Raw genomic sequence first — 27,499 nt, 5'->3', positions numbered from 1 at the left:
TCTTGGTTGTTTTCAAGAACAGGTTTACCAAGTGGATCAAAAATGGTTTCTCAACACAGATTTCAGAAAAAACTATTCTGCTGTTTCTCTGACAGTTTCAGAACAAAAACAACTGTACGGTTATCAAGTGGGTACGATTTTTTTGGTTAAAAAGTTGAAATTGTTTTGGTTGTATAAAAAATTGAAATGCCAAACCTAATCGGCCGATTTACCGATCCGATCCCCGATTCTTAAAACCCAGAACTTCTACTACAGTCATAATTTAGTTTAGTGTTTAGCGTTTGGACGTCGGAAAAAAAGCAAGAAGCGAAGAACAAGGAGAGCGCAGACAGTGTGACTGACGTGTGTAATCGAAGAGTATAAAGTAAGAGAAGTTTCGTTTTTTGGGTAAGGAAAGTAAGAGAAGTGAGAAGGAAGAACTATGGCGGTTCCTGATAGGCGCAATGGAATGATGGATGACGACGAAAACGAAGAGGAGGGCCTCTTCGAAGAGGAAGATATGGTGGAACTCGACTCCGATACGCCACCACACCTCCAACCACTCGCTGAAGCAGCCCAAGCCGGCGATGTCAATGCCCTTCGCCACGCTCTCGGTAATCTATTTCTTAATTTTGTATGTTCAACTGTTAGTAACTCTCTCTATCTCTTCGGTTTCTATTTGTTATTTCTTATTCTGCTGAATCATGCCACAGTAAAGGCTAATAAGTATTCCAGGTATTGGAATTAGAAACTGAGCACTGTTCAGTTCAACTCTAGGTTTTTTTTTTTTTTTTGGGTGGTTAGGTAAGGATAATTTCATTGATTAGGAAAGGATTTTACAAAGCTCATTTGAAAAATCAGAAGGGTAAACGATAGTTTCCACACCTGCAGTAGGCAGAGAGGCAATGTAATTCAGTGTTTGATTATGCTCTCTCAAAACATGATGATACTCCGTCCAAGACAGTCTATCATCCAAATGCAAAATCATTCTTCAAATGTTGCACAATCCATGGGCCATTCACTGTTCTCTTCAATATATCCATGGCTAGCTTCGAATCCGAGCGAATGGAGATCTTCTGGATATCATTCTCAAGACATAGCACTGAACCTCTATATATAGCAAATAATTCCATATGTAAGATGGACTTCTCATCACCAACACCCACCACATAGGCAAAAATGGGAACACCAGCCACATCACGAACCAAACTTCCTTAAGAACCGATATATTGGCCAAGAGATCCATTACAATGCAACACAATGACCTCTTTAGGCTGGAACATCCAAGAGCATTGTTTGGGACTTGAACCACATATAATATCTGCACTCCCTAATGATCCACAAGAAATTTATTTCTGGGGCTTATGAGTACCAAAAAGGATAATAGAGTTACATCTCAAGAGAATCCTTAATGGCTGATAAAATCAGAGGCCAAGTCCTAGTTTTATTTTGGAACAAATGTGAGTTCCACTCCTGCCACAGCTAATGAATAGTGGAACAAAGGGTCAATTTGCCTATTTTGATTCATCTCCACTAAACTCATCCCTGACCCAAGTGGCTTCTCCAATGATATTGTGCCTTTGATTCCCATTTTGGGGACACAATCGTAAAAAACAAATGGTCTCTGCTCTCCAAACCTACCCAACAGAACACACAAAATGGACCAACACCAATATGCCTCCTAAGAATCTGATCCTTAGTAGGTAATGCATCCATTAAGCATCTCCAAGTAGTGAAAGATTGTCTTGGAATATTCCTAGCAAACCAAACTGCATCTGCTTAATCTGCTTGATGAGATTTTACACGAGCTAACCCCCAAACTGACTTAGTGGTAAACAGTCCAGTAGAATTACCTTTCCATAAGACCAAATCAGAGTCCGATTGATGGGGTTTTCTCAAATTTGGTTGCCTCCTCCACACCTTCAATAAATCCAAGGAAACCAATCCCCATCCTGTAAGATATCATTTTCCAAATCCATTCTAGTGGAAAACCAGCTGGATGCCATCTATCCAACCACAAACACGTAGAAAGCCCATCTCCTAGGCGAAATTCACTAGTACATATGTCATTTTTCATGAAACTAATTTCCCTTATACACACTCATTTCTTCCGTTCCCTCCCACCTCCATCCTCTTCTCCTCCACCTATCCTTCCTTTACCTGCTATTGATGATTCAATATCGTCTCCTCTTCCCTCTCCCCCGCTTTCTTCTTCACCACCTTTATCTCCTCATCTTTCGTTGATATTTCTGTCCCCCTTCGTTGTAGTACTTGTCCTAGTCGACCTCCTTATCACCTTCATGACTATTATTGTAATATTTCTCTTCTCCCTTATCTCCTTCTACCTCTTGTTTTTATCCTCTTAGTCACTATCTTTCCTATTCAACCTTCTTTCCTTCACATCGTGCTTTTTTATCCCTTATTTTTGCTGATACAAAACCCTGTACCTTTGTTGAGGCTTCCCAAAATCGCAAATGTGTGACGCTATGGCTGCCGATATTAAGGCCCTTGAGCTCAATTAAACTTGGACCTTGCAACCACTTCCTCCTCATAAGGAGGCTGTTCAATGTAAGTGGGTGTACAAAATTAAAGACCAAGCTGATGGTTCCATTGAACAATTTAAAGCTCGACTGGTTACCAAAGGATATACTCAAGTTGAAGGTGTTGATTACAAAGAAACACTATCTCCTGTTGCCAAATTAGTTACAGTGCGATGTCTTCTCACCATTCCTTCCACTAAAGGTTGGCCTATTTTCTAGATGGATGTCAATAATGCTTTTCTTCAGGGTGATCTTGATGAAGAAGTTTACATGTCTTTACTGCCTAGTTTTTCTTGAAAGGAGGAACATTATAATTTTATTTTCCGTCTTCACAAGTCCATATATGGTTTAAAACAGGCTTCTCGCAATTGGTTTTCTAAATTTACATCTGCTTTATAGGATGCCGGATTCAAACAATCCTTAGTTGATTACTCCATGTTTATATCTTCTAGTGGAACTAGCATCACAATTGCTTTAGTTTATTTTGATGTTATAGTCATTACCAGAAACGATTTAGTTTCTATCAATGCTTTGAAATTATTTCTTCATAGTCACTTTCATATTGAAGACGAAAATATTTTCTTAGCATTGAAGTTAGTAGATCAACTAAAGGAATATTTCTATCTCAGAGGAAATTTACCTTGGAGATGCTTAGTGATGTAGATTTACTTGGATCCAAACCAGTTGAAGTGAATGATAAATATGTTGAACTTATTTCCAATCCAACAGAATATAGAAGACTTGTTGGAAGATTGATTTTTTTCACAGTAACAAGGCCTAGAATTGTTTATGTTGTCAAGTTCTTAGTCAATTTATAGAAAAGCCTGAAAAACTTCATTTAGATGCTGCATTTTGTATTTTTCACTACTTGAAGCCATGTACGGGGAAAGGCATTTTACTATTTTTGACTAGCAATATTCATGTCAGTGTCTATTGTGACTCAGATTGGGTTAGTTATGCTATTTCTTGCCGTTCTATTACGGGGTATTGTACTTTTATTGGATCAATTCCTATCTCTTGGAAGAGCAAAAAGCAGTTATCTGTTTCATGCTCTTCTGCTAAAGCTGAATACAGGGCCATGGCTATTACAACTTGGTAATTGACTTGGTGATGCAGATTTATCACCAAACTGGGCTTCTTTTATTAGGAATAAGTCTAGGGTTGGGTTACATACATGTTGGGCCTTTGGTTCCAAGGGTTTTCTATGTATTAGGCCACTTTAATGAGCCTAAACTAGGGGTACATAGGTTGCATACGGGATTAGCCCAATACTTAGTTTATTTTTATGTTTTTTAAGTGAACCAGTTCAAATTGGTTGCATCCAATTGGTTCAATTTAAGTGATCATGTGACTTGGTTAAGTGGTCATGTGACAACTTAAGTAGTCATGTGATGTAAGTTGGGCTGGATTAGGACTCTATAAGTCCAGCTATGTTTTGAGTCTATTTCTTTTAGTATTTTAGTTTCCTAGTTGGTTTAAGTTACCTAATAGGTTAGGGATAGGGTTAGGCCATTCCTTTTTAGTGTCTAAGTCTATTTTTGAGTCTTCTATATAAGTTTGTAAGGGAGGCCAGCATTACATACGAATTTGATTAATAAAAATTAGCGTTATGCTTGCTGCCATTGCTGCTGCTCTTTGTGAATGTATATCCTTGTGGATGTCAAGGTGGTGAAGGATAGGTGGACTCCTGCGACTCCTTGCATTGTGAAGATCGGGAGGTTCTCTCAAGTCATCAAGCTGCTGCCATTGTCCTGCAATACAGTGAGTTTGAACCTGTTTTCTTATTTTAAACCTTCTTCTATCATCCTTCATCTTCCCTTAGACCTAATCCACAGTCCCCTCCATCCATCAAACCCTCATCTCCATTAAACCTGCAACTCCTACTTCAACTAGGACTCCCTTATAACTACAGATTTGGCCATCAATTTCGAACCATACTTCCAGCTTATATTCCCCACACCAATCCCTACACTCGACCTTAAACCCAGCCCTTAGTCTCCTCTACAACCCCTCCATTCCTCCACTCCATTAAAACCCAAAACCTGCAACTCAATTCTGTCTAGAATTGCAGAATTTTAAAACCTTCCCAAATTTAATTATTTTTATCCCATAATAACCCCCTAGATCTGCATATTAAAGCCATATAAGACCCATTCCCAAATTCCCATCCTAAACCCTAGAATTAACCTAAATCCTAGTGCTGTCCATTCGAACCAGCAACCCTTTTTGCGATTGATCCTGTTGTCTGGCTCCTAGTAGGTCTCCTACCTATCTAGGACTACATTACTTGGTTACATTACCTGCTCAAGGACTTATGGGTACCACATTCAGAGCATATGGATTTATATTGTAACAATGAGACAGCCATACACATTGCAGCAAATCCGGTCTTTCATGAACAAACAAAACATATTGAGATTGATTGTCATGTGGTTTGAAAAAATTTTAGGCTCGACAAATATTGACTGTTTATATTTCAACAAAGCAACAAGTGGCAGATCTTTTTACCAAAGCTCTTAGTAAAGAGTAGTATCGTTTCTTCTTAGCAAGTTTGGCGTTCATGATGCTCACCCTCCAACTTGAGGGGGAGTCTTGGGTTGTATTGGGTAGGGTTATAACCCGTACCCAGGGAGAGGTGAGGTGGTCGATGTGATATTGTCTATATAAGTTTCTTGTAATGCTATGAAGTGGGATAAATCATATAGATCTCTTATTTTTCCGTGGATGTAGGTATAGTACTGAACCACACAACCTTGCGTTTTTGCCTTCTTTCTCTTCTCTTTTTCTGGTTTTTTGTTGGACCACCTTATATATTAAGATGGAGATTGGAAGCATTCTTAAGTTCGCAGAATTCTGCTCAGTTCATTGGACCACCAAATGAGAGAACAGTGAAGATTTTGTGTTTTGACTCCATTTCAAGTTTGAGAATGTGAGTACTAACCACCTGGGTTAGAATCGATTCATCCTAGAGCCTCCTAAACCCAAGAGACAGTCACAAATCTTAACTATATAAATAAACACCTCTGTTGGTAGCACTCTTGAGATCTATCTTAGAGAAAATTTTGGCTCCCAACAACATGTCAAGCTTGTCATCAATTTGAGGAATAGGAAATCTTTACTTAATGGTGATTTTGTTAACTGCCTGACTAGCGACACACATGCACCATGATCCATCCTTTGATGTGAGTAGAGCTGGTATAGCACACAAGGTTCTAAAACTCGGGTTTTGACCAGCTAGAAACTGAGATATGGTCAAAACTAGTCAAAACCTAGTCGAAACCAATGATTTTTTCCCAGCCAACTCGAGTTGGTGTTTTCGAGGCCCAGAAATGCTTTTTTTATCTGATTTTTTGTATACAACCTATTTTTGATATTCTAAACACAATGCATGAACTATTTTCACACAAAAAACACTCAAAATGGTACTTGTGGTTTTTTATCTAAGTTTGATAGTGTATATTGTTCTTGGACATTGGCTGGAAACCAGGACAGACACTTTTTTTTTTTTTTTGATGAATAAAAATTTAATTACGAAGAAAGAGGGGGAGGGATATACAAGCCCGAAGGCCAACAAACCCATCTAGAAAGAGGCTAGGAAGGGCGCAAAATAGTGGAAGGGATACCCCAGGAGACCACAATAAGCCTGTTCCTTAGGGAATCTATCACACTAGTTGGGGGGAGGGAATTAACTTTAGATGAAACATCAAAGAAGATGGCCTTCCAAATCGTGTCTAAAGAGCGGGAGTTGGACGTCCATCTTCTAAGGTTACGCTCCATCCAAATGTGGGAAATAGTAGCACAAAAGGCCAGCTTTCCAACCGTGTCACAGATTGACTTGCCACCAAAAGTCATATGAATCCAAATCCATTCCCGAGACAGAGGAAGGGGCTTTCTACGAGCAGGCCAGCAATGGCGGAGAACCCGGTTCCAAATGGATGCAGCAAAGGGGCAAGTGAAGAAGAGATGGTCGGTGTCTTCTTGACCATTCCAACAAAGGCAGCATCTAGGGGAGACTTGCATGTGTCAGTGGATAAGAAAGGCCTGAGTTGGGAGGCAATTCGCTAGGGCACGCCAAGCAGTGAAGCTCTGTCTAGGGATGTGGCCTTTGTACCAGACCACCTTATGCCAATGACAGGGGGTCCCTCTATGTCTGACCATGTCCCAAGTGGAGTGGGAGCTGAAGTTGCCTGTGGAGGAGGGAAGCCATAAGATGGTGTCCCCTCTGCCTCTGTGTCCTGGAGGAATGGGGGGGAGGGAGCTCCAAAGATCAGCAATGGGGGGGGGGGGAGAGGTGGGGGGACCAAGAACCATCGGTGATGATGGAAGCCACAGTGGAAAGCCTGTCCAAGCCCGAATCATAGATGGTACGGTGGCTGACTATGGAGGCCACAACACCAGAAGGGTGCCAGTTGTCAAGCCAAAGATAGGTCTGCAACCCATCATCAATCCTGCAAGAGATTGCCCCCTTGGCGATATGCCTCACTTGGAGAATTCTGTGCCAAATCCAGGATGAGTCAGGGCTAGGTCTGATAGTCCAAATAGAGTCTCTACGAAGAGGCCCTGGATACACCCAAGAAGTCTAGATACTAGATTTGTTGGAGAGAATCTTCCAGAGCAGCTTGATGGAACTAGCTAGATTAACATCTCTGATCCTTCTGAGCCCCAGACCTCCTTCAGATTTGGGGAGACAAATGGAGGACCAGCTCTTGGGGTGAAGGAATCTGGCAGTGTCAATACCTTTCCAGAGGAAAGTACACATAATGGACTCGAAAGCCTTGATAGTAGCCTTGGGAAGGCCAAAAACACCACTCCAAAAGATATAGCAAGACTGGAGAACCGATCTGATGAGCTCAAGGCGACCTGCATAGGATAAAAGTTTGGCTTTCCAAAGCTGCAGTGTCTTGCGGAGAAGGTCAAGGATGGGGTTACAGTGATGGGCTGAGAGTCTGGCTGGAATGAGGGGAAGGCCAAGGTAGCGGACAGGGAGGGTGGCAATGGAGAAGCCAGCAATGTTGGAGAGGGCTACTTTGGTCGAGTCAGGAACCCCAACAATGAAAATTTGGGATTTGAGAAGGTTTATGCGAAGCCCAGAGAGACCCTGGAAAAGGTGGAGGGAGGACATAATATGCTCAATGGATGAGGGGGTGGCCTTGGAGAAGATCATTAGGTCGTCCGCAAAAGCTAGATGGGTTAGGTTGGTGGGTTTACACTTAGGGATGGGGGAGATGAGGTGGAGGTCAGTTTTGGACTGAAGACTGCGACAGAGGACCTCGAGGGAAAGACAGAAGAGGAAGGGGGAGAGGGGGCATCCCTGGCGAATGCCAGTAGAGGAGGGGAAGAAACCCGCAGGGCTGCCCTTGAGGAGAACGGAGAAGCGAGGGGTGGAAATGCAGAAGTGGATCCAATTGACAAAGGAGGGGGGGAAGGCCATCTTAAGAAGGACTTGGGTGATGAAGTCCCATCGAATGGAGTCGAAAGCCTTGTGGATGTCAATCTTTAGGAGGGCTGAAGGGGAAACGGTTTTTCGGTGGAAGCCTCGGACAATTTCCTGACAAAGAATGATATTGCCCGAGATACTTCTCCCAGAGATGAAGGCGGACTGATTGGGACTAACAAGGGAGTCAATGACAAGTTGAAGGCGGTTAGCAAGAATTTTGGCGATGAACTTATAGAGAAGGTTGCAGAGGGAGATGGGTTTGAAGTCAACCATGGAGGAGGCACCAGAGGATTTTGGGATGAGGTAAAGAAAGGTATGGTTGATGTTGAGGATCTGGTGGGGATTGAAAAAGAAGCTCTTGATGGCGCCAATAAGGTCAGTTCCAATGATGTCCCAACAAGAGGAGAAGAAACCCATACTGAACCCATCAGGGCCAGGAGCTTTACTGGCCTTATGGGAGTGGACAGCAGAGACAATTTCAGAGTCAGAGGGGATGGAGTAGAGAGAATTGTAGAGGTTGGGAGGAACGAATTTGTTGATGAGGCCCTCAGGGATGATGGGTTGCGAGGAGGGGGGAGGGCAAAAGATACCAGTGAAGTAGGAGACAGCTTCAGATTTGATGGCTTCAACAGAGGTGAGGACTGAACCATCAGAGGAGGTGAGAGAGAGAATGGAGTTGGAGTTGGTTCTGGCTTTGAGGGAATGGTGAAAGAAGGCAGAGTTACAGTCGCCAAGCTCGAGCCATTTGATACGGGATTTTTGCTTAAGGAAGTTTTCCTCCAGAGAGAGGGAGGAGGCGAGCTCAGAAGCAGCAAGGGACTCCTCCTCTGCGAGGGAGGGACTAAGTGGGTCAGCCTGGAGACGCAACTGGATGGAGGAAAGGGTGTCACGACAGGAGGGGACACGGGAAGAGATGTTTCCGAAGGTGGAAGAGTTCCAAGATTTGAGAGCAGATTTGACATTTTTGAGCTTTTTAGAGAAGGCAAGGAGAGGGGAGGAGAAAGACTGGACTGGGATATCGCAAGCAGCTTGAACCAGAGGGAGGAAATCATCATGGGAAGACCACATGTCAAAGAACTTAAAGGGCTTGGGACCAAAGGAGAGATAAGGGAGGACAAAGAGGGAAGTGGGGGAGTGGTCAAAGAGGCCTGGGAGGTCAAAAACAGCGTAGGAAGAAGGGAGGGAAGAGAGCCAGGAGTCATTGATGAGAACACGGTCAAGCTTGCAAGCAACTCTGTCAGCACCAGAGCGCTTATTGTGCTAAGAAAACTCAGCACCCGACCATCAGAGGTCATTAAGACCAACGTCCTCAAGTCAAGAATTGAAGGCATCGACCGCAAGGTGATCAATGGGGGAGCCACCAAGCTTTTTATGGCTAAAACGGACAACATTGAAGTCGCCTCCCATGCCCCAAGGGGCGGAACCAACGGGCTGAGAGATGGTGTGGATGTCGTCCCAGAGAGGGAGCCAGTCCGAAGGCCGGTTGAAAGCATACACCATGGTGAAAAAGAGAAGGTGATTGTGAAGGTGATCAGAGATGCTTAGATGGAGGTATTGGGGGGAGGCAGAGGAGACCAACATGTGGAATTTGGTCGGATCCCAGAGAACCCAGATATGGCCATTTGGAGAGTGGGTATAGTTGGAGAGGAAGGACCAGGAGGGGGCTATCGAGTGGGCGATGCGAGAGGAGTTGGACTCAAGAACCTTTGTTTCAAAGAGACAGCAAAGGGAGGATTTAGAAGATTTGATGCGAGCACGAATTTCAGCCTGTTTAGCCGGGTCGTTAAGGCCACAGACGTTCCAAATGGTCCAAGGGATCATGAGCAAAAGGGGGGAGGGGGCAACCAACCAGCTGTGGGACTGACTCAAGAACCCGGGGGGACACTGCGTGGCCTCAAACGGTACTCATGCAAGGGGGGAAAACAGACCAATGGAGAAGAGGAGGGAGAAGGTAGCAATGGTGGCAGCTGACCAATGGTGGTGGAGGGTCCAACCCTAGGGACAAGTTTAGGTTTGGAAAGGTTCGGTTCAGGTTCAGGTCTGGAATGGTACGTTGGGTAAATGGGTTGGGCTAGATGGGTAAAGCTGGCAGGTTGGTGGGTCAGGCCAGAGGGGGTGTTCTTTTTAGTAGGGACGAAAGGGGGGGATAAGTAGATTGAGGGGGCAAAGGGAAAGTGGTCACGTGGGGGGGGGGGTTTGGTGAAAAGGTGTTCCTGGGAGAGGGTGCCAGGTGGGTTAATTTGTGAATGGCATATGGTGGCAGGGGATAAAGTCGAAGTTGGGTTGCCAAAAGAGGGAGATAAGCTGTGCGAAGGCAAAGGGGGGGGGGGGAGCAGGGGGAGCCTGAACATCGGACTCGCAGAGCTCAGGAGGAGCAGCTAAGGCAGCAGCAACGTCACCGTTAGAATCAGTTTCCAGGCACAAAACTGTGAACCGGTTGTGGTCAACGCAAGGCTGTTGATCATTGGGAACCTCTCCATTGTTGGGATTCTCGCCGAGGTTGGGAACCTCAACAGATTCAGGCCTTCTTCTTCGGCGACGGTTCCTGAGCTTTTTCCGGCCACAAGAAGGTTGTAGAGGTCTATCGGGCATCAGGTCAGGCTTCGCCAGGGCTTGGAGCGAGGTAAGAGACAAGGCGACGATCTCTCCTTCAGACGGGGTAGCTAGCTGGTCTTGAGTGATTTCAGCCGTACAATCTAACGTCACCATTTCTGGAAGCGAGGCACCCGAAGAGGCACCAGATGGTTGATGGTGCTGAGGTTTGGGGCTGGGAGAGCTGCAACGGAGATCCCCTGTTTCAGTGAAAGTGCTTGCCGCAAGAGGCGAAGGAGAAGGAACAGGGGTCACACACTGCTTTAAGGGATGATCGAAGGTTTTGCACACAGAGCAGTATTGAGGCAGCCATTCATAGGAGACTCTCTGAGTGAAAGCATGACCGTCTTCTTCATGGATGGTAACAAATTCCGGAGGAGGCACCTCTGCAAAGACTTCAACACAAATGCGTGCGAAGGAGAGGCAGTCCATCTTTTTTGTACGTTCATCTGAGAAGAGAGGGTTGCCTATAGTCGAACCCACAATACTGAGGCCTGAGGTGCACTAGTAGTGGAGAGGGAGGCCAGGCAGATTGACCCAGACAGGGATGGACTTGAGGTCGATCCTATTGAGGGAGGAGCGATGGTCCCATTGCCGAAGAAAGATCGGCTTTTTTCCAATCGACTAAGGATCACCCTCCAAGGCACGGGATTTGTCGGCATCATCTGAGAACCGGAAGATGAAGATGCCACTCGAGAGAAGATAGGAGAAGACAGCTCCAACTGCACGCCGCTGTTTGAGCAGGGAAGCTTTAACAACATGAAAAGGTGGTCAAGCGCCAAGGAAGTGCCCCACAAGACAACTCTGCCATTTGGTGATTTCGTCATCTAGCAGGCCTTTCGGACAGAAGCCCACCTTGGAATCGTCGACGATGGTGGGAGGAACAAAATGGAGGGAGTGCCTGTCGATGGGGGTGTTGCTCGATAACAGAGAACTCCAGGTCAGGGGGTTTGAAGCAGGATTAATGGTTGTTGCAGTGGGTGAAGCAGGGTTAATGGTAGCGACAGGGTTAGGTGAGTTTCTGTGGGTAGGGGTAAGGCCGAGAGGAGGGGAGGAGTTCACGGTGGGGAAGGCATCAGGGTGTTCAGGGTAAGGGGAAGTAGCCGGGCAAACAGTAAGGGGGGGAGGAGGAAGCATTGCCGGAGACAGGGTTAAGTAAATGGTTTTATATTTGGTATTTTATTTATTAAGATATTATTCATTAATAAGCAAGTACCCCCTATTTGAATCCAATAAAAATGATTAAAAAATAAATTCCAAAAGGATAAAAAGTCAATCCCCTAGTTCAAGAACAAATACTGGATTTTTGGCGGTAGATGAAATTTTCAACTTTCTAATGCTAGGGTTTTTCTCAAATATATAGATTCCATGAATCTTAATATGGTAAAACAATGCTAAAAACCAAAAGTGCGGTAAAACATTCATTTATTTTCATGTCTAAAAAAATCTGATTTATATTGAAGGAGTTATGTTCCGGTCAAAGTTAATTTGGTATGTGCAAATGCTTTCAAAATGGCTCTGAATGGAAATAATTTTTTAGACATAAAAACAAATGAATATTTTACTGCATTTTTTGTTTTTAGCAATGTTTTACCATATTAAGATTTATGGAATTTATAGATTTGAGAAAACCCCCAGCATTAGAAAGTTGAAAATTTCACCTACCGCCAAAAGTCCAGTTTTTGTTCTTGAACTAGGGGGTTAACTTTTTGTCCTTTAGGAATTTGATTTTTTAACTATTTTTATTGGATTCAAATAAGGGGTATTTGCTTATTAATGAATAATATCTTAAGTAAATGAATTCATTTACTTAAATGATATTAGGCATAAATAAGTGCCTGTCCTGGTTTCTGGTATGATTCTGGCCTATATAAGTATTTGTACTGGTTTCGATCCAGGTTCCCCAAGTTTCGATGGGCATAAGTGTCGAAACTTGCGAAATTACCAACATCTTGGTCGAAACCATGCATTTTTTCAAGTACCTGGCCAACTCGTCTCAGAAACCTGCAAAACCGAGATATCTCGGTCGAACCCTGTGGTTTCGACAGAGATTTAGTTCCATGATAGCACATAGACTCATGCTCTCTTAGATGAATCCTTTCTTCAACAGCTCATCCACTTGCCCCTTGATGTCACGCCACAATCCCAGGGTAAGGGAAAGAGCTGCCCTCACGGGCGGAGACCGTAAGGTCTTAATTTAGAAACATCACATTGGATAAAATAGCAATAACAAGGACACTATCACATTATGTGGACATGTATATAAAGTTCATAACATCCGTAAAATCCAGAAATTTAATTTAGCGGAAGTCTCACAATAAAACTAAAAGTATTCTTTCCTAAAATCTCTTTTTTTTTTTCCCCCTGATGGCAATAATGGTGTATGTACACCTCTCTCATATTCACAAATTAAGACATTATCCGCCAAAATCCTTCCTTAAAACATATGAACATGTATCAATCAAAACCCTACATCTATGCAATAATAAGTAAAAAGCCCTCCTTAGTCTGCTCCTTAACAAACGAATTCTCCACCTTCTACTTCTGAAAGCTCTGTAAAAGAAAGTAACCGCACGTAGGTGGAATGGTCTTCATGTTGAACCTTCACTCCTCCTCCCCCGCTAAGTGAGATCAACCTTACGTATCCTCACTCCTCCTTCCTCTGTTAAGTAAGGTACCCACATTCCATGTCCCACGCTGTAAATTCACGCATAGTACATGATATGCAATGATGCATTATACAACTTGAATTTCTCTTCATTTTATAATTATATTCAAATCACACCACAACATAATTACACAACAGAAAATAGTACATCTCACACAATAAGGAAAGAAAGCTTCAAAGTAAATCCCACTCACAGTCAAGAGGTCGAATAATTGTTCACACTTGAACACTTGGGGTCATCCAACCACACGGCACTTGTTACAAAATATCACCAAACACGTGTCAAAACATCATTGGGAACCTCTGATTCCACTCTCATCGGCTTCTCGTAGCCAAATCATACAAAACAAGCGAAACAGGGCTTTAACTGGATTCGTCGGATGACCTAACAGACTCACCGGATCCTGATCCGATTGTCTCAGTAATCAAAACTAAAAACAGGTCTGCATTCCAAAGGCTACCGGAGGCCTCCGAATGTTTATCCGGATTGTCAGATAAACTCGCGGGCTTGCGACTATGTTCGCTCGAAAATACGAGATTCTTCACAGGAATTTGGGGATTTTCGAGGTTTTTCACCCCAAACCTCAAGAACTCGAAATCCTAATCTCCCTTACATCAAAACTCACTTAATAAAAGATTAAACATCGAATCTACCACGAGAATACTCATGCTAGCTTTGAATCAAAGAAAACCATTCAACGGAACTCATGTTTCACCATTTTTTTGGGAAACTCCATCCCATTGTCAAATATCTCCAAAGTAATGCTACACATAGGTTCAATACATACTAAACAACATTGAATAATCATCAGTAGTATCATCAAAGCTCTAGTATGAAAACCAAATGGATTCTAAAAGATTATACCTCGAAACTCCTTTGAAATCTCAAGATGATTGATGGTGCTAAAGTTTCCTGCACTTGCTAAGCAATTAGACCTTTCTTCTTTGTCAAATCTCCCTTAAAACTCCAAGTTCTTCTATGGATTCATGGCTGGATTAGTTGTTATTCCATTCTTCTTTTTCTTCTCTCTTCTCTCTTTTCCTAATTAATTAAAGTGCTGAGATAATATTCCTATTCAAAGGATTAACATATCCCTTTTATACTTGGGTCATTCCTAGCCCTACCAAACCACTAGGGTTAATTTGGTCCAGCCCAAAGGGTCACCTTTAGCCCTTTTAGGCTTAGCCCTTTATACAGTATATGCCTAACATAAACACACATGCTCATAGGATAAAATAACTTCATCATGTAATTGTGGCATACAACGCTCATATAGAAATCATAGTGACAAGGTTCGAATCACAAATATAATAATAATAAAATACCCAATATCTAGGCATGCTAAAGAGTCTATTGACACATTTAAAATTATAGAACTGCCATTCTCCCATCAAATTACAATTACCTATAGTATGTAGATGCACTCGAAATGATTATAGTCAATAATAATGCTTACCATGTGATATAGTCCTAGATAGGTAGGAGACCTACTAGGAGCCAGTTCAACCAGGATCTAATCTGAACAGGTCATCCGAATGGGTGAAACTTGAGTTTTAGGTCAAAATTAGGGTTAAAGTTAGGTTTAGGTTAGGGTTGTCTTATATAGTAATGATGGGCAGGTGTAGGGAAGTCTACTGGTATAGGTTTTATGATGTTTGAGTGAATGGAAGTAGGTTAGGTGAGTTGGGCAGCAAGATAAGATTATTTGAGACAATTCCTAATGGAGGTAGGAGAAGGGGATTCTAGGGTTTAGAGATATGATTAGGTTACTAATTTCAGAATTAACATGTCATGAAATCAACTACTTATTCTGAGCATGAAATCAGAATCGAGTATGGTTGAAGGTCTGAAACTGTGCTTTAATGGAGGTAGGGGCAGAATGGGAAATATGAGAATATATTCAAATCAGGCCACAGGAATTAGGTCAAATTTGAATCACTTCCCAAGTTAGGGTTAATAGAGGTATAGTGAAAATCTGAGTTCAATCGGATGGCTGGTTTGATAGATCTCAAAAATCACCTTGTATGTGACCTTCTAAAAGGAAGAAGAATAGTTGCAGAATTTCTTACTTGTTGTAGGTCTTCAATGGCAGCAGCTTTGAAGATGAACAATGGGGTCTCCCGATCTTCACGATGCAAGGAGTTGATTGGAGATCCACCAATCCCTTCCACCTTGAGATCCACAAGGATATAGACTCACAAAGAGCAGCAGCAATGGCAGCAAGCATAAAACTAATTTTTATTTATCAAATTCGTATTCAATGCTGGCCTCCCTTACAAACTTATATAGAAGACTCAAAAATAGACTTAGACACTAAAAAGGAATGGCCTAACCCAATCCTTAACCTATTAGCTAACTTAAACTGACTAGGAAACTGAAATAGACTCAAAATAGAGTCCTAATCCAGCCCAACTAAACAACTCAAAGAAAAACTAATAAAATCACTTAAATTGAACCATTGGTTGAACCGGTTCAATTTAAAACACCAAATAAAAAGCTAAGTATGGAAATAAAACTAAGTATGGGAGCTAATCCCGTATGCAACCTATTTACCCATATTTTAGGCCCATAAAAGTGGCCTATTACATTAGAAACCCATGGGATCAAAGGCCCAACATGTATGTAACTCAACCCTAGACTTATTCCTAATAAAAGAAGCCCAGTTTGGTGATAAATCTGCATCACCATGACCTCGAACTTTTCACTTTTCCAACGAACATTGGGAGGGAATGACTTCAAGTCACTCCTGACTCCTATAAAAGCATTCGAATTCTATAATTAGAAACTAGTGTATTACATCCTTTCCGCCTTATAAAAATTTTGAGGATGAAATTTAGGATGTAAACTTACTCAAATATCAAACAATTGAGGGTGTTTGGACCATAAATTAGATTCTTGCTCCCAAGTTGCTTCTTCGGCAAAATGGTTCTTCCACTGTACCTTTACGTATGAAACCGTTTGGTTCCAGAGTCTATGCTCCTTATGATCAAGTATGCAGGTAGGTCCTTCCTCATACAAAGTCCTTTAATTGCTACTGTTCATAATCCAATATGTGTATCAAGTCAGCCATATATCTTCTCAACATAGACACGTGAAATACATTGTGAATGTCTGAAAAACTTGGTGGAAGTGCTAATCGATAGCCTATTCTCTCTAGTATTTTGAATGGTCCAATATATCTAAGACTCAGTTTGCCTTGCTTCCCGTATATCATAACCCCTTTCATAGGAGCTACTCTTAATGTACCATGTCTCCCACTTCAAATTCCAAGTGTTTCCTTCTGATGTCAGCGTTTCTCTTTTGCCTATCTTGAGCTGCTTGAATCCTCTGCTGAATTTTCTTCACTTAGTCATAGGTCTTTTGTAAGATATCCGGTCCGAGCATTTTCCTTTCACCTACTTCATCCCAATACAAGGATGTTCGGCACCTTTTCTCATATAGTGCTTCGTAAGGCACCATGCCTATGGTAGCTTGGTAGCTGTTGTTGTAGGCGAACTCCACTAGTGGCAAGTGATCTTCCCAACTCCCTTTGAGATCTAAGACACATGCCCTCAACATATTCTCCAAGAGTTGGACAGTACATTCCGATTGACCATCAGTTTGAGGATGATATTGATGCAGGTCAGTCAACCAGCCCGCCAGACCTAGCCTACCAGGCCCAGCCCAAGGCCAGATTTGTGCCCACAGGACTAGCAGGACCAGGCCTAAATTACCCAACCCATAGGTCGATACCTATGCTGGCCTGGGTGAATTAAACCCAGTGGTTCTGCCTTTTCATTTTCCTAGGCTAGTATTTACACGAGGCTCCCGCCATTGCGAGGTCTGGGGAGGGTCATAATGTATGCAGCTTTACCCCTGCTTTTGCAGAGAGGCTGTTTCCAGACTCGAACCCATGATCACTTGGTCACAATGGAGCAACCTTTACCTTCTACACCTCACTTGAAGGATATTTAATTAGATTTCAAAATTTTAAGACATTTAACACTCTGCCTGCCACAACTAACGCTTTACTATTTTTTTATGGATCAAATACAGATAATTTGAGTGGCAGCATTGATGAACCAGTGGAAGATGGAGATACAGCTCTTCATTTGGCCTGTCTTTATGGCTATCTGCCTTGTGTCCAGGTTTCCGGCTAATCTACAAGTGTCTCTTTTCTCTGATTTCTGTGTGATAAGAATGACCAGGATAGTATTATTCATTGTAGGTACTGTTAGAAAGAGGAGCTAACATGGAGACCAAGGATGAGGATGGGGCAATTCCTCTTCATGATGCCTGTGCTAGTGGTATGCTGTTAGAATTACTATTTTTCTGAACCCTTATTTTGGAGTGGGTGGTCAGTGGGACAATAGGTCATTAGCACTGAATCGCCTTTCCTGCTCCCAAACTCCTCATCCTTTTGGATTTATTAATTTTGATCTTTAACAATGCATGTTTACAGGATTTACTGAAATTGTCCGACTTTTAATCAACAGTGCTAACAATCTAGACTGTGCGCAGCAGATGCTGGACACTGTTGATGTAGAAGGTGATACTGTGAGTGGCCCCTGAATCATAGATGACTTTTTTCTTTATATTGTTGGCTGTTCTTCATCATAATTTCTTATTTAATTGAAAATATAGCCTCTTCACCATGCCGCAAGAGGTGAACATGTGGATGTTATTCAGCTATTGCTGGCTTCTGGCGCTTCTCCTACAAAAGCGAACATCTATGGGAAGGTTTGCACCGAAGTGTTTTCAATCTGTCGTTCCGTTCCTTAGTCATCGTTGAGTTTTCTAATAGTGAATCTTGACAGATTCCAAGTGAGCTCTCTGATCCAGAAACGCGGGCAAGGGGAATACTAGAGGCTGCTGCAAATGCTGTTGCATGTTGATAGACTTCATTTTTCCAGAAATACCAATCAGGTGGCTAGAACTGATCATTATGGTTGGTCTTTAAAGGAAGCTCTTGAATATGTTACAGATACCTTCAATCTAGCTGCTTGATAAGCTTTGGCAAAGGAAAAAAGCTAGCCATTTTCTTAATGAATAGTTTTTACAAATGGAATATTTAAGGAGGCCATATTTCTCAGCATATTTATTTGAATGTCTTATTTCCAATACCTCTGAACACTGCAGCAATGGGAATTCAAAATTTTCAGTCAAAAGGAGTGAATGTGACAGCCGGAAATGTCTTGTCTAGTTAAAATCCCCAATGGCAGTTCTACTTGATTCCTGAACTTGGCATCTTCATGATCTAGTGTCTCCTGTGCCAGAAGCTGATCTGTTATAATTTAGATATATTGTGTTTAGACATGTTCTATGCAGACTAAGATGTGAGTTATGTAGGTTTATGGTTTTCTCCTTTAAACCATAAAGGATTAAGGGTGTCAATTTTGGATTGGAACTAGTAAGCAGACCGGAACTGACTCACCCAATAGCTTATTGGTTCGGTTTTGGATCTACTGATAAATTATTGGTCCGGTTCCGGATCTACCAATTAGGAACCGGTAGAACCGGAACAAATTCACATGTAATCCTTTATATTATATAATTTTTAAAACTCAAGGTTATGAGAGCTAAGGTTAAATCCTTTATTTTTGTTAGTTTTTCATTTTTTATTGGTATCATTTGTCTCATATACAATTTTACCAAAGATTTGGTTGTTAATTTAAAAGTCCATTTGGGAATGCTAACGTAAGAACATGCCTTAAAATAGTCGTAACTTAAGAGGGTTGTGGTGTTCATACTTATTAATTGAATATAAAACAAGAGGTATATGGATTAGTTTTGTTATTTGAGAAGGAAAAAAAAAATGATAATGGGATGCATATCTCATGTGAATGAAATTAGTATCTTATTATAATTATTGAGTGTATGTACCATGTGTTAGGAATTTTTTTTTCGGACTGCATTAAACTATTTATGAATCGGAATCAGCCCACCCATTAGTTAATGGTCCCGGATCTCAAATTTTAAATCGATTAGTTTATTAGTCCGTTTTAGTCTTGACCCCTTAAGGCCGAAACCATTAGGGTGCGTTTGGTTGCGTAAATCAACAGAACGGTGTTCTGTTGGATCACAGTTCTAAAGTAATAAAACCGTTTGGTTGCCTAATTCCAATGGATTACAAGAATTGCATGATTCCTATTTTTACACTAAACATGATTCATATCTGAGTTTACCTTTTTAGGTGAATTCAGATATGAATTACAAATTCTAGGCTTAGTATAAATAGCATCATTCAACTTTGAATCATAAGTTTGCTGCCCTAAATCGAAAAACGATCTGAAATTGCGATTTTTGCTTCTATTAGGGAAAAATGGTCGTCATCTTCCATGGCCTGAAGGCCCTGAACCTGCGTTCTCTCTCTGTTGCTAGACCTCCTCTCACGCCATTCTCTCTTCCACGAAGGTGAGAGATGGTGCTGCATCAGCTTTCCTCTCTTTTGCTGGACCTCCTCTCACGCCATTCCCTCTTCCACGAAGGTGCGAGACGGTGCTGCATCAGCTTTCCTCTCTGTTGCTGGACCTCCTTGCACGCCATTCTCTCCACGAAGGTGTGAGACGGTGCTGCATCAGCTTTCCTCTCTGTTGTTGGACCTCCTCTCACGCCATTCTCTCTTCCACGAAGGTGAGTCTCTCTCTTTCTCTCTCTGAATCTCTGAACCCTGAGATTTCAGGGAGTTCTTTTATGGAAAAGAAAAAAAAATCTGTTGAAATCAAGAAAGAAGAAACGAAGCCCTTAGGTTAGGGTTTCTTCCATGGAAAAGAAAAAAAAATCTGTTGAAATCAAGAACCCTAAGAAACACCCCGAGAATGAAGAGCCCAAGAAAAGACGAAGAAGAAAACCCAGTTCTCTGATTTTGGAGTTTACCTTTGTGCATTTTTTTTCCCTCTTTAGTAGTGTGTTTGTTTTTCTTTTTCAAGATTTTGTTCCCACGGTGAGCTGAATCATGTGATAGAGATCAAAGTCATGAAATGTGGCTCTAGATAGAAAATAGGTAGAAATTTAATGGAAATTTAATCAAATGTGCCTAGTATATTTGTTTGTTTAGTATATGTTCACAATTAATAATTAGATGCTTATCTGCTTTCTCTGTTTGTGTATGTGTTGGATCTGATAATTAGTTAGCCAGAAGCTTCTTTTTTCCATTTCAAACACCAAGAATGATTATACTGTTCTGATAAGGGGAATGACTAGCTCATTCATTTGATACCAAAACATGATTCTTCTTTACCCTATCATGTACAGCTTTGGATATCTCTTGTACATTGAACTGTAAAGCCAGTGAAAAAGAAAAGGAGCCTCAAAGCAGAAAATTGTAATAAAGACAAGTGAGATATCTATAAAGTATTAGAAAGATACTAGTGATTTTTCATAAAAAACCATTCAAAAGTCAACGTAAGCGGATGACTTCACTTGCCATATCTCAAGCCTTGCACTCGTGGGGTGGAGCCTTTCTTTTCTTTCTTTTCAGCCATTTCACAATTCCATGAGGTACCCACCAATTTATTGTGACTAATTGGACAAATTTCTGATTGTTCTGAGATTAGCTTTTGATTGGGGGACTCCAACAGGGTTCAAAATGATTATGGTTTCTTTTATGGGTTTGTAGATCTTTGGGGCAAGTAGTTTTTAAGCATCAGGGCTTAGCTTAGCTAGACATAAGCATGCATTATGTATATAAGTTAGTTTTTAGAGATCTAACTATGCTCTTGTCATTTAAAAGTTTAGTTATGGCTTGGTGTGGGAGCTTCTGTTGGAGCAATGTTTATTATCATCCATAGATAAAGACATCTTTTTCTTGGTGTTAATTATCGTATACAAATCAAGAACTTATTTTGTATAAGGGGAGCATGGAATGTTAGTCATCACTTTGTATTTTGCCATTCAGATTTGATGCCAATGCACAGGATGTCTTATATTTATTTCTTAGTCAGGTGTAGGCAGGGATGTCTTATATCTATTTCTCGTATACCTATACATACACAGAATGTCTTATATCTATCGTTTTGGCTGGATATATTTAGGAAAGTTTGTATTTGCATGTGATTTTGTCATCCTGTTTATTTGGTTGGCAGCATCAGAGAAGAATAGCAGAAAATAAATAAGGAAGAACAGCAAAAAATAAATAAGGAAGAACAGCAAAAAATAAATGATGTTGGATCTGTGGGTTGGCTTCAAATGTTTTTTTTCGCTTTTGTTCAGTTGCTATATGTTTTTGTGACATGGTTTATGTAGGTAGGTGAGTCTTTAGCTCAAAAGGAAGAACACCTGGGTTTGTTCCTAGGAGATGATGGTTCGACTCCATCACGACTCTCATGTAGCAGTAGCTTCTTATTTAATTTCTTATCTTGAAGTGAACTGATTTACCCATCAGAATAGGGTGAGGCTTGGGGGAATCTGAACTTTTGTTTTACTTAAATGAAAGCTATTGAGTCATACTGAGTCATACCCTCTATGTTGTCATACCTGAGCACACACTCACCCCCACCCCTTGCTACATCTACACCTGAACACAACACTGACACAGTCACCCTCACCCCTTGCTGCCCCTACACTTGAGCACACACTCACCCCCACCCCTTGCTGCCCCTACACCTAAGCTCACACTCACACATAGCAATGGCATATTAATAATTTTAGGTTATATAAGGTTGGTTGGTAATTGGATTTAATTAATTATTTGAGAACATTAATATGGTAATCGTATTTTTTTTTTTGTTAATGTGTCTTATACTTTTAAATGTAAGGTTTAGTATTTAGGTAGATTCAGGGTAAATCCAGCTGACAGACTCAGGGTAACCAAACAGTTTTTCAGATACATTCAGGGTGAATCCAACTGACAGACTCAGGGTAACCAAACAGTTTTTCAGGAAGAATTACATCGCAGAATCATGATAACCAAACAATTTATTTTCTAGAATTACGATTCAACAGACGGTAACTCAAGTGGATGACCATCCACAATCAGACCACATCCAAAAGATTAACGCAACCAAACGCACCCTTAAGGAACCGAACCAACCAATTGACACCCTGTAAAAGTGTAAAGGATCCTTTTGAAAATAGGTTCCAACTTCCAAGCCTCTATCATAGTTCACCAAAGAAAAAAAAAAAGCAGAAAATATAGGGACACCTCCTCAACTATGTCTTGTTCTCAGCTTGACGTTATATCTTCAGTTCCTTCATCGTCTTGGTGTTTCCGTCTATTGTTCTTATTTTTATCAAATAAATCAATTCTATGGTTCTATTTTTGGTAACTTAATGATTGTGTTGCCAGTAGCCACTATACTGCTCAAAGATTAGGACTAAAAATGGGTTAAATTTAGAAATTTTAGAAATTTCTTCTTTTAAATTTTTTTGCAATTTTTCTATATGATTTTTGATAAAGGAAAATTTTTCTCCCAAGACTCCTTTTAATTGTTGAGAGCTTTCTTCATGAAACATAAAGATTAATTAAATCATCTGAATTTTTAAACGATTCAGATCCAAGTTCATGAAGAATATCTCCAATCATGAGCTTTCTTCATGAAGAATATTCACCCAAAAAAAAAAAACAAAAAAACTTCTGTTTAAGCAGAAGCTCCGAAGAAATTATTAAAAAAAAATTAATGAAAATAAACCTTCCATTAGAGACTAGAAATATGACACTATTTGATCGGAATAGCTGATAACGTGATAGCCAATGATACCATTGTAGTCGATGGGTGTCATGGTTTAAGAAATTTGTACTGGATTGGTCGGATTGGTCGATTCACATTGATATCGGTAGTGCCGCAGGGGCTGATACTGATTCCTGGTTGATCCCACATTGGTGGATTTCAAGGGTAAAATGGTAAAAAAAATGATTTTTAAATCAAATCAAGGGTAAATCTGTTCAATACAGGTTGATTTGGATCAATTTTGACCGAGACTGATATTGTATATAATACCGATTACTAATTAAGTCCTTGATGGGTGTGCCCCAAAGCCAAATACCAAGAATCCTATCAACGGATACAGTGAAAAAAAAAGGTTGTTACATATTATTATAATTATTATTATTATTATTTCGAGAGAAAGAATGCCATCTAGTCGCGCCAGACAAGCCGCCCTTGCACTCTGAAACAGGTGTGCATGAAATGACTGTCACTACCCATCATTTTTTGAGTTTTCAAGGAGTACGATGGTCATTTTGTATGCCCCCTAAATCAAGGCACAGAGGTGTTTTCTATACGACCGAGTGGCGTTCTCTTTCCCTATTATTTTTGTAGAGAAGTGAAATCATTTCATATCAAATGGTTAGTGTTTTTTTTTTTTTTTAAATATTTTATATCACCAGCTGTGTTTTCCCCTTTTTTCATTGTGGGGTGAGTGTAGAAGAACATGCTATTACGATATCTTGCTAGTTTCAAATACTTGACTCAAAATAATATCAATTTATTCTCATATGTATTGGGCATTTGGTCTAGTGGTATGATTCTCGCTTAGGGTGCGAGAGGTCCCGAGTTCAATTTTCGGAATGCCCCTGTTAATCAATCAGCATTTTAGGCTTTTGATGGCAGCCATCTGGATCGCCTTGTGGAATGTGGACTGCTGAAGCTTTAAAGAAAGGGTTTAAAATGTGTTGATGGGTTTTTTACACATTCGTATTCCTTTGCTGCTGCGTAGAAGGTTTGCTTTGGCAAAAATTTTTTTTATTTTTATGGGAAAAGCAAAGATATATTAATAAAATGAAATTAAAGTTTGTACAATATTGTCCGGAAGTCTCAGAGGTTTCATATGAATAGATACATAAGTTGTCAAAAACTTAAGAAGCTTCAAAACATGGTCATTTGAGGTGGGTGTGATGGTAACGCCAGCAGAATAAGCCTGAAGGGAGTATGGTGAGCAATTTCCAAGGCCTAACCTCAGCTGTCGGATTCTTTATCATATCCTCAAGATGTTTGCTTTGGCAATTTTGATCATTGGATTAATTACATGTAAAATTTCATGCACAAATTTGGGCATTAACTCTACCGTATAATGGCATAACTCCCCATATGTGGCCATGCATCTCCTCGATACTTTGTGTAATTTAATTACTTTATTTTTTTTTCTTGGCAAACTCTAATTGTGTTGAAACTTGGAATGTGAGTAGGATACCTTGGTGTTCTATTGGTCCACAAAATTTTAGCCTCATCCAACATCACCAGAATTTTTTTCCTCTCAAGTTTCCTGTCGGTACGGTTGTCCGCTGCCTCTAATAAGAAGGGGGTGGACCCCACCCGGGCAGTGTGTTAGGGTAGGGGATTGGGTCTTCATTTTCGCCCCCTATGAGAAAAACCGGACAATTGTACCGGACAAAAAACCTGAGAGGATAATGATCCACATCACAATGTGATTAAAAAAAAGGTCATTTGGTTATTTGCTTGTCATGTATTGGCATTCCCCTAGAAAGACTTCTCAGAGATGAAGTAGGCTAGGGGCAAAACTTGCCAAGTTTTGATTAGACCCTGGGGACATTTTGAGCATTTGCCCTCCTTTGGAACCGTACCCCAAGTCTCATTACAACCTAATAAATCCTCCTAGGTATGATGTGGCAGGATTTTTCATCAACAACTTTGAGTTGAAACGATAAAAATGCCCCTGTCTTAATTAACTGCCAAAATCTTCTTAGAATGATCCCAAATCTTGTGTTCTAATGTGTTTTATCATTTTAAACCATTTCCTATGTTTGGTTTAACTATGGTTTGATTTAGCACTTTTTTACCTGTCCCTATGTTGGACCTCAAAATTTGGGCCTAATTTTGACCCACCTTTTGGCCAAATCATTATCCACTTTTTACATTATTGGATATTGCATTTCCAACGACACCTGAAATGGAAAGATCGGATCACCAGATGCCAAGATATCCCAGTTTGAAGTTATGCACACGAAACAATCGAATTCGGCCAATCCTAGAGTGCCATATGACACTTTTTGAGGTACCTCGTAGGCTGTTTCTGTGTATTGCAGAGACAGTCCTATAATACCGCAAGGTGCTTTTGGGGCCTATAAATAGCTCCCTCCCCACGTATGGGAAGGGGGTTATCATAAGCGGGCACCCTGTGTGTCTATCTCTTTCTTCCTCCCTTTAATAGGTAAGGGAGACATTTCAAAAGAAGAGAAGAGAGAGAAGGAGAAGAGGAAGGTAAGTCATACTTCTTCAAAAGGCATGTTTTCATAAATTCCAAATATTTTTTTACTATGAAAATCATGTATTGTACTGATCAACAAAAATTGTCTTCAGTGTGGATCTCACTCAATTGAAATAGAATCTTCTCCCAATAAAGGGGTAAATGAACTTATTTTCATCATGAATTAGTCTTCAGGGGCAATTTAATCATTTTATTTGAATGAATACAACCGATATAAAAAAATGAGAGGAAAACCGTTAAACCCATGAATAAACTTCACTCAGTCCTAAAGAGATACTCATTATCGTCATGACTCATGACACCCATGTGACAAAATGAGGTGTCTATAGGTGTTAAGTTGTTTAATTTGTATTACATTCAAAACAACTCGACTCACTCTTATTCCAACTTAATGGGGTCGATGACATAGATCCTTTTTCTCGAATCAACTTTATTTAAAGTCATATTTGTCACTAAACCTAATCTATGCATATTTTCCTCCCCACATCTCATAGAGTCATTTAAGCCTACCATTTGCTCTTTTATCTTCTTTAATCTAAACCAAATCACTCTTCCATGTTAGAGCATTCATAGGCCTCCTTTGCACATGTCTTTGCCACCTCAAATGAATTTCTCGCAACTTATCATGTATGGGAGTTATTCCTAAATTAGCTCTAATTTGTACAATGTTTATTTTATCTTATCTAATTTTATTACTATTCATCTCAACATCCTCATATCAGTTGCACTGAATAACATTCTAGTTGTGTCCCTCCACTTCATCCAACCCATTGTAATTCTTTGTGCAACATCATCCTTTATTTCTTTATTAATTTATTTATAGTTTAATCTACGTACCTAAAATTTTTACTTTGTTGTACCTATCATCATTTTTCACCACTTACTTTCAACCATATTGATATTAAAGTTACTCACCATATACTCTAATTTTGTTCTACTTATCTTAAAACCTTTTGATTTCAAGATTGATCCCCACAATTCCAACTTGGCATTTATTCCTGTTTTTTTATTTATCCACCGAAACAATTTTATCAGCAAAAAACATATACCAAGGAATCTGATCTTGAAAGTCTCTATACAACTCATCTAAGATTGGCACAAACAACCATGGGTCTAAAGTTGATTCTTGGTGTAATTCAATTATAATTGGTAATTCACTACTTTGCCCCCACATAGTTCTTATGCTAGTCATTGTATCATTATCAGTATATATTTATCTATCTTAACTATGTCTATATAATTACTCTCAACATTTCTTCTCTAACACTTGCTAAATTAACTCTCTAAAGGCTTTATCATAAGTTTTTTCTAGGTCAATGAAGACCATACAAATATCCTTCCTATATTCTTTAAATATTTACATTAGTTTCATAAGCAAATAAATAACTTTTGTAATTGATCTTTATAGTATAAAACCAAATAGATAATCTGAAATATTAGTTTCTTAACTTGGGTGAGTTTCAATTACTCAAGTGAGACTTATCCCAAATAAATGGGGTTGGCTTCACAGATCCATTTTCTTTAATCAATTATATTCAAAGCCATACTTGTTAGTAGTCTTAAGTTATGCATGTCTTTTCTCATCATTTTTCTTAGAGTCAATTTAAGCATATCTTTGGATCTTTTAGCTCTTTTGATTTGAATCAAACCGCTCATCCGTATTGGAGCATTTAAAGGCCTTTGTTGTATATATCCATGCAACCTCAAATGATTTTTTCATAACTTATTATGTAGCAGAGCTACTCCTAAAGTAGCACTAACTTGTTCATTCCTTATTTATATTTCCTAGCTAGTACTCTCTCCCCTACAGTACGATTCATAAGTTTTGTTCTTCTGTAATTGTTACAATTTTCAATATCCCCTTTATTTTTATAAATCAATAGTTCAATACTACAAAGAAATTTCTCCATTAAAGATTTTTCTTTTACTCGTAACTTTATTAAGGGAAAGAGAACGCTACCTGGTTGCATGCAGTGCGTTGTCCTTGTGCTCAGACACAGGGTCACATGAAATGCCCACCGTACCCTCAAGCATTTCGTATTTCCGTAGGGACAAAACAATCATTTCGCACATCCATGTGTCTGGGTGCAGGGACTGCACACCGCATGCGACTAAATAGTGTGCGACTAGAAAATGTT

General features: G+C 40.3%; 1 protein-coding gene and 1 non-coding gene across 2 annotated transcripts; both read left to right on the top strand.

Moving 5' to 3' along the window:
• Positions 1-358: 358 nt before the first annotated feature.
• On the top strand, positions 359-18,215 carry LOC122649836 (poly [ADP-ribose] polymerase tankyrase-like). The gene is made up of 7 exons (XM_043843082.1): positions 359-375; positions 408-593; positions 17,253-17,344; positions 17,425-17,503; positions 17,659-17,753; positions 17,841-17,936; positions 18,014-18,215. The coding sequence occupies exons 2-7, from the start codon at positions 422-424 to the stop codon at positions 18,089-18,091; spliced, it is 612 nt and encodes a 203-aa protein (XP_043699017.1). The 5' UTR covers positions 359-375; positions 408-421; the 3' UTR covers positions 18,092-18,215.
• Positions 18,216-23,638: 5,423 nt separating this feature from the next.
• TRNAP-AGG lies at positions 23,639-23,710 on the top strand. The gene has a single exon. It is a non-coding gene; the product is annotated as a tRNA-Pro (tRNA).
• The last annotated feature ends 3,789 nt before the right edge of the window (positions 23,711-27,499 follow it).

This window comes from Telopea speciosissima, chromosome 2, assembly GCF_018873765.1.
Source record: "Telopea speciosissima isolate NSW1024214 ecotype Mountain lineage chromosome 2, Tspe_v1, whole genome shotgun sequence".
NCBI lineage: Eukaryota > Viridiplantae > Streptophyta > Magnoliopsida > Proteales > Proteaceae > Telopea > Telopea speciosissima.
This window is presented reverse-complemented; position numbering and strand designations above follow the sequence as displayed.

Bases quoted from the DNA above. Each gene is read 5' to 3' on its own strand.
- LOC122649836 (XM_043843082.1), top strand. From the start codon at position 422: ATGGCGGTTCCTGATAGGCGCAATGGAATGATGGATGACGACGAAAAC. The intron at 17,754-17,840 runs GTGAGTGGCCCC...TTGAAAATATAG, and splicing joins TTGATGTAGAAGGTGATACT to CCTCTTCACCATGCCGCAAG. The intron at 17,937-18,013 runs GTTTGCACCGAA...GAATCTTGACAG, and splicing joins AAGCGAACATCTATGGGAAG to ATTCCAAGTGAGCTCTCTGA.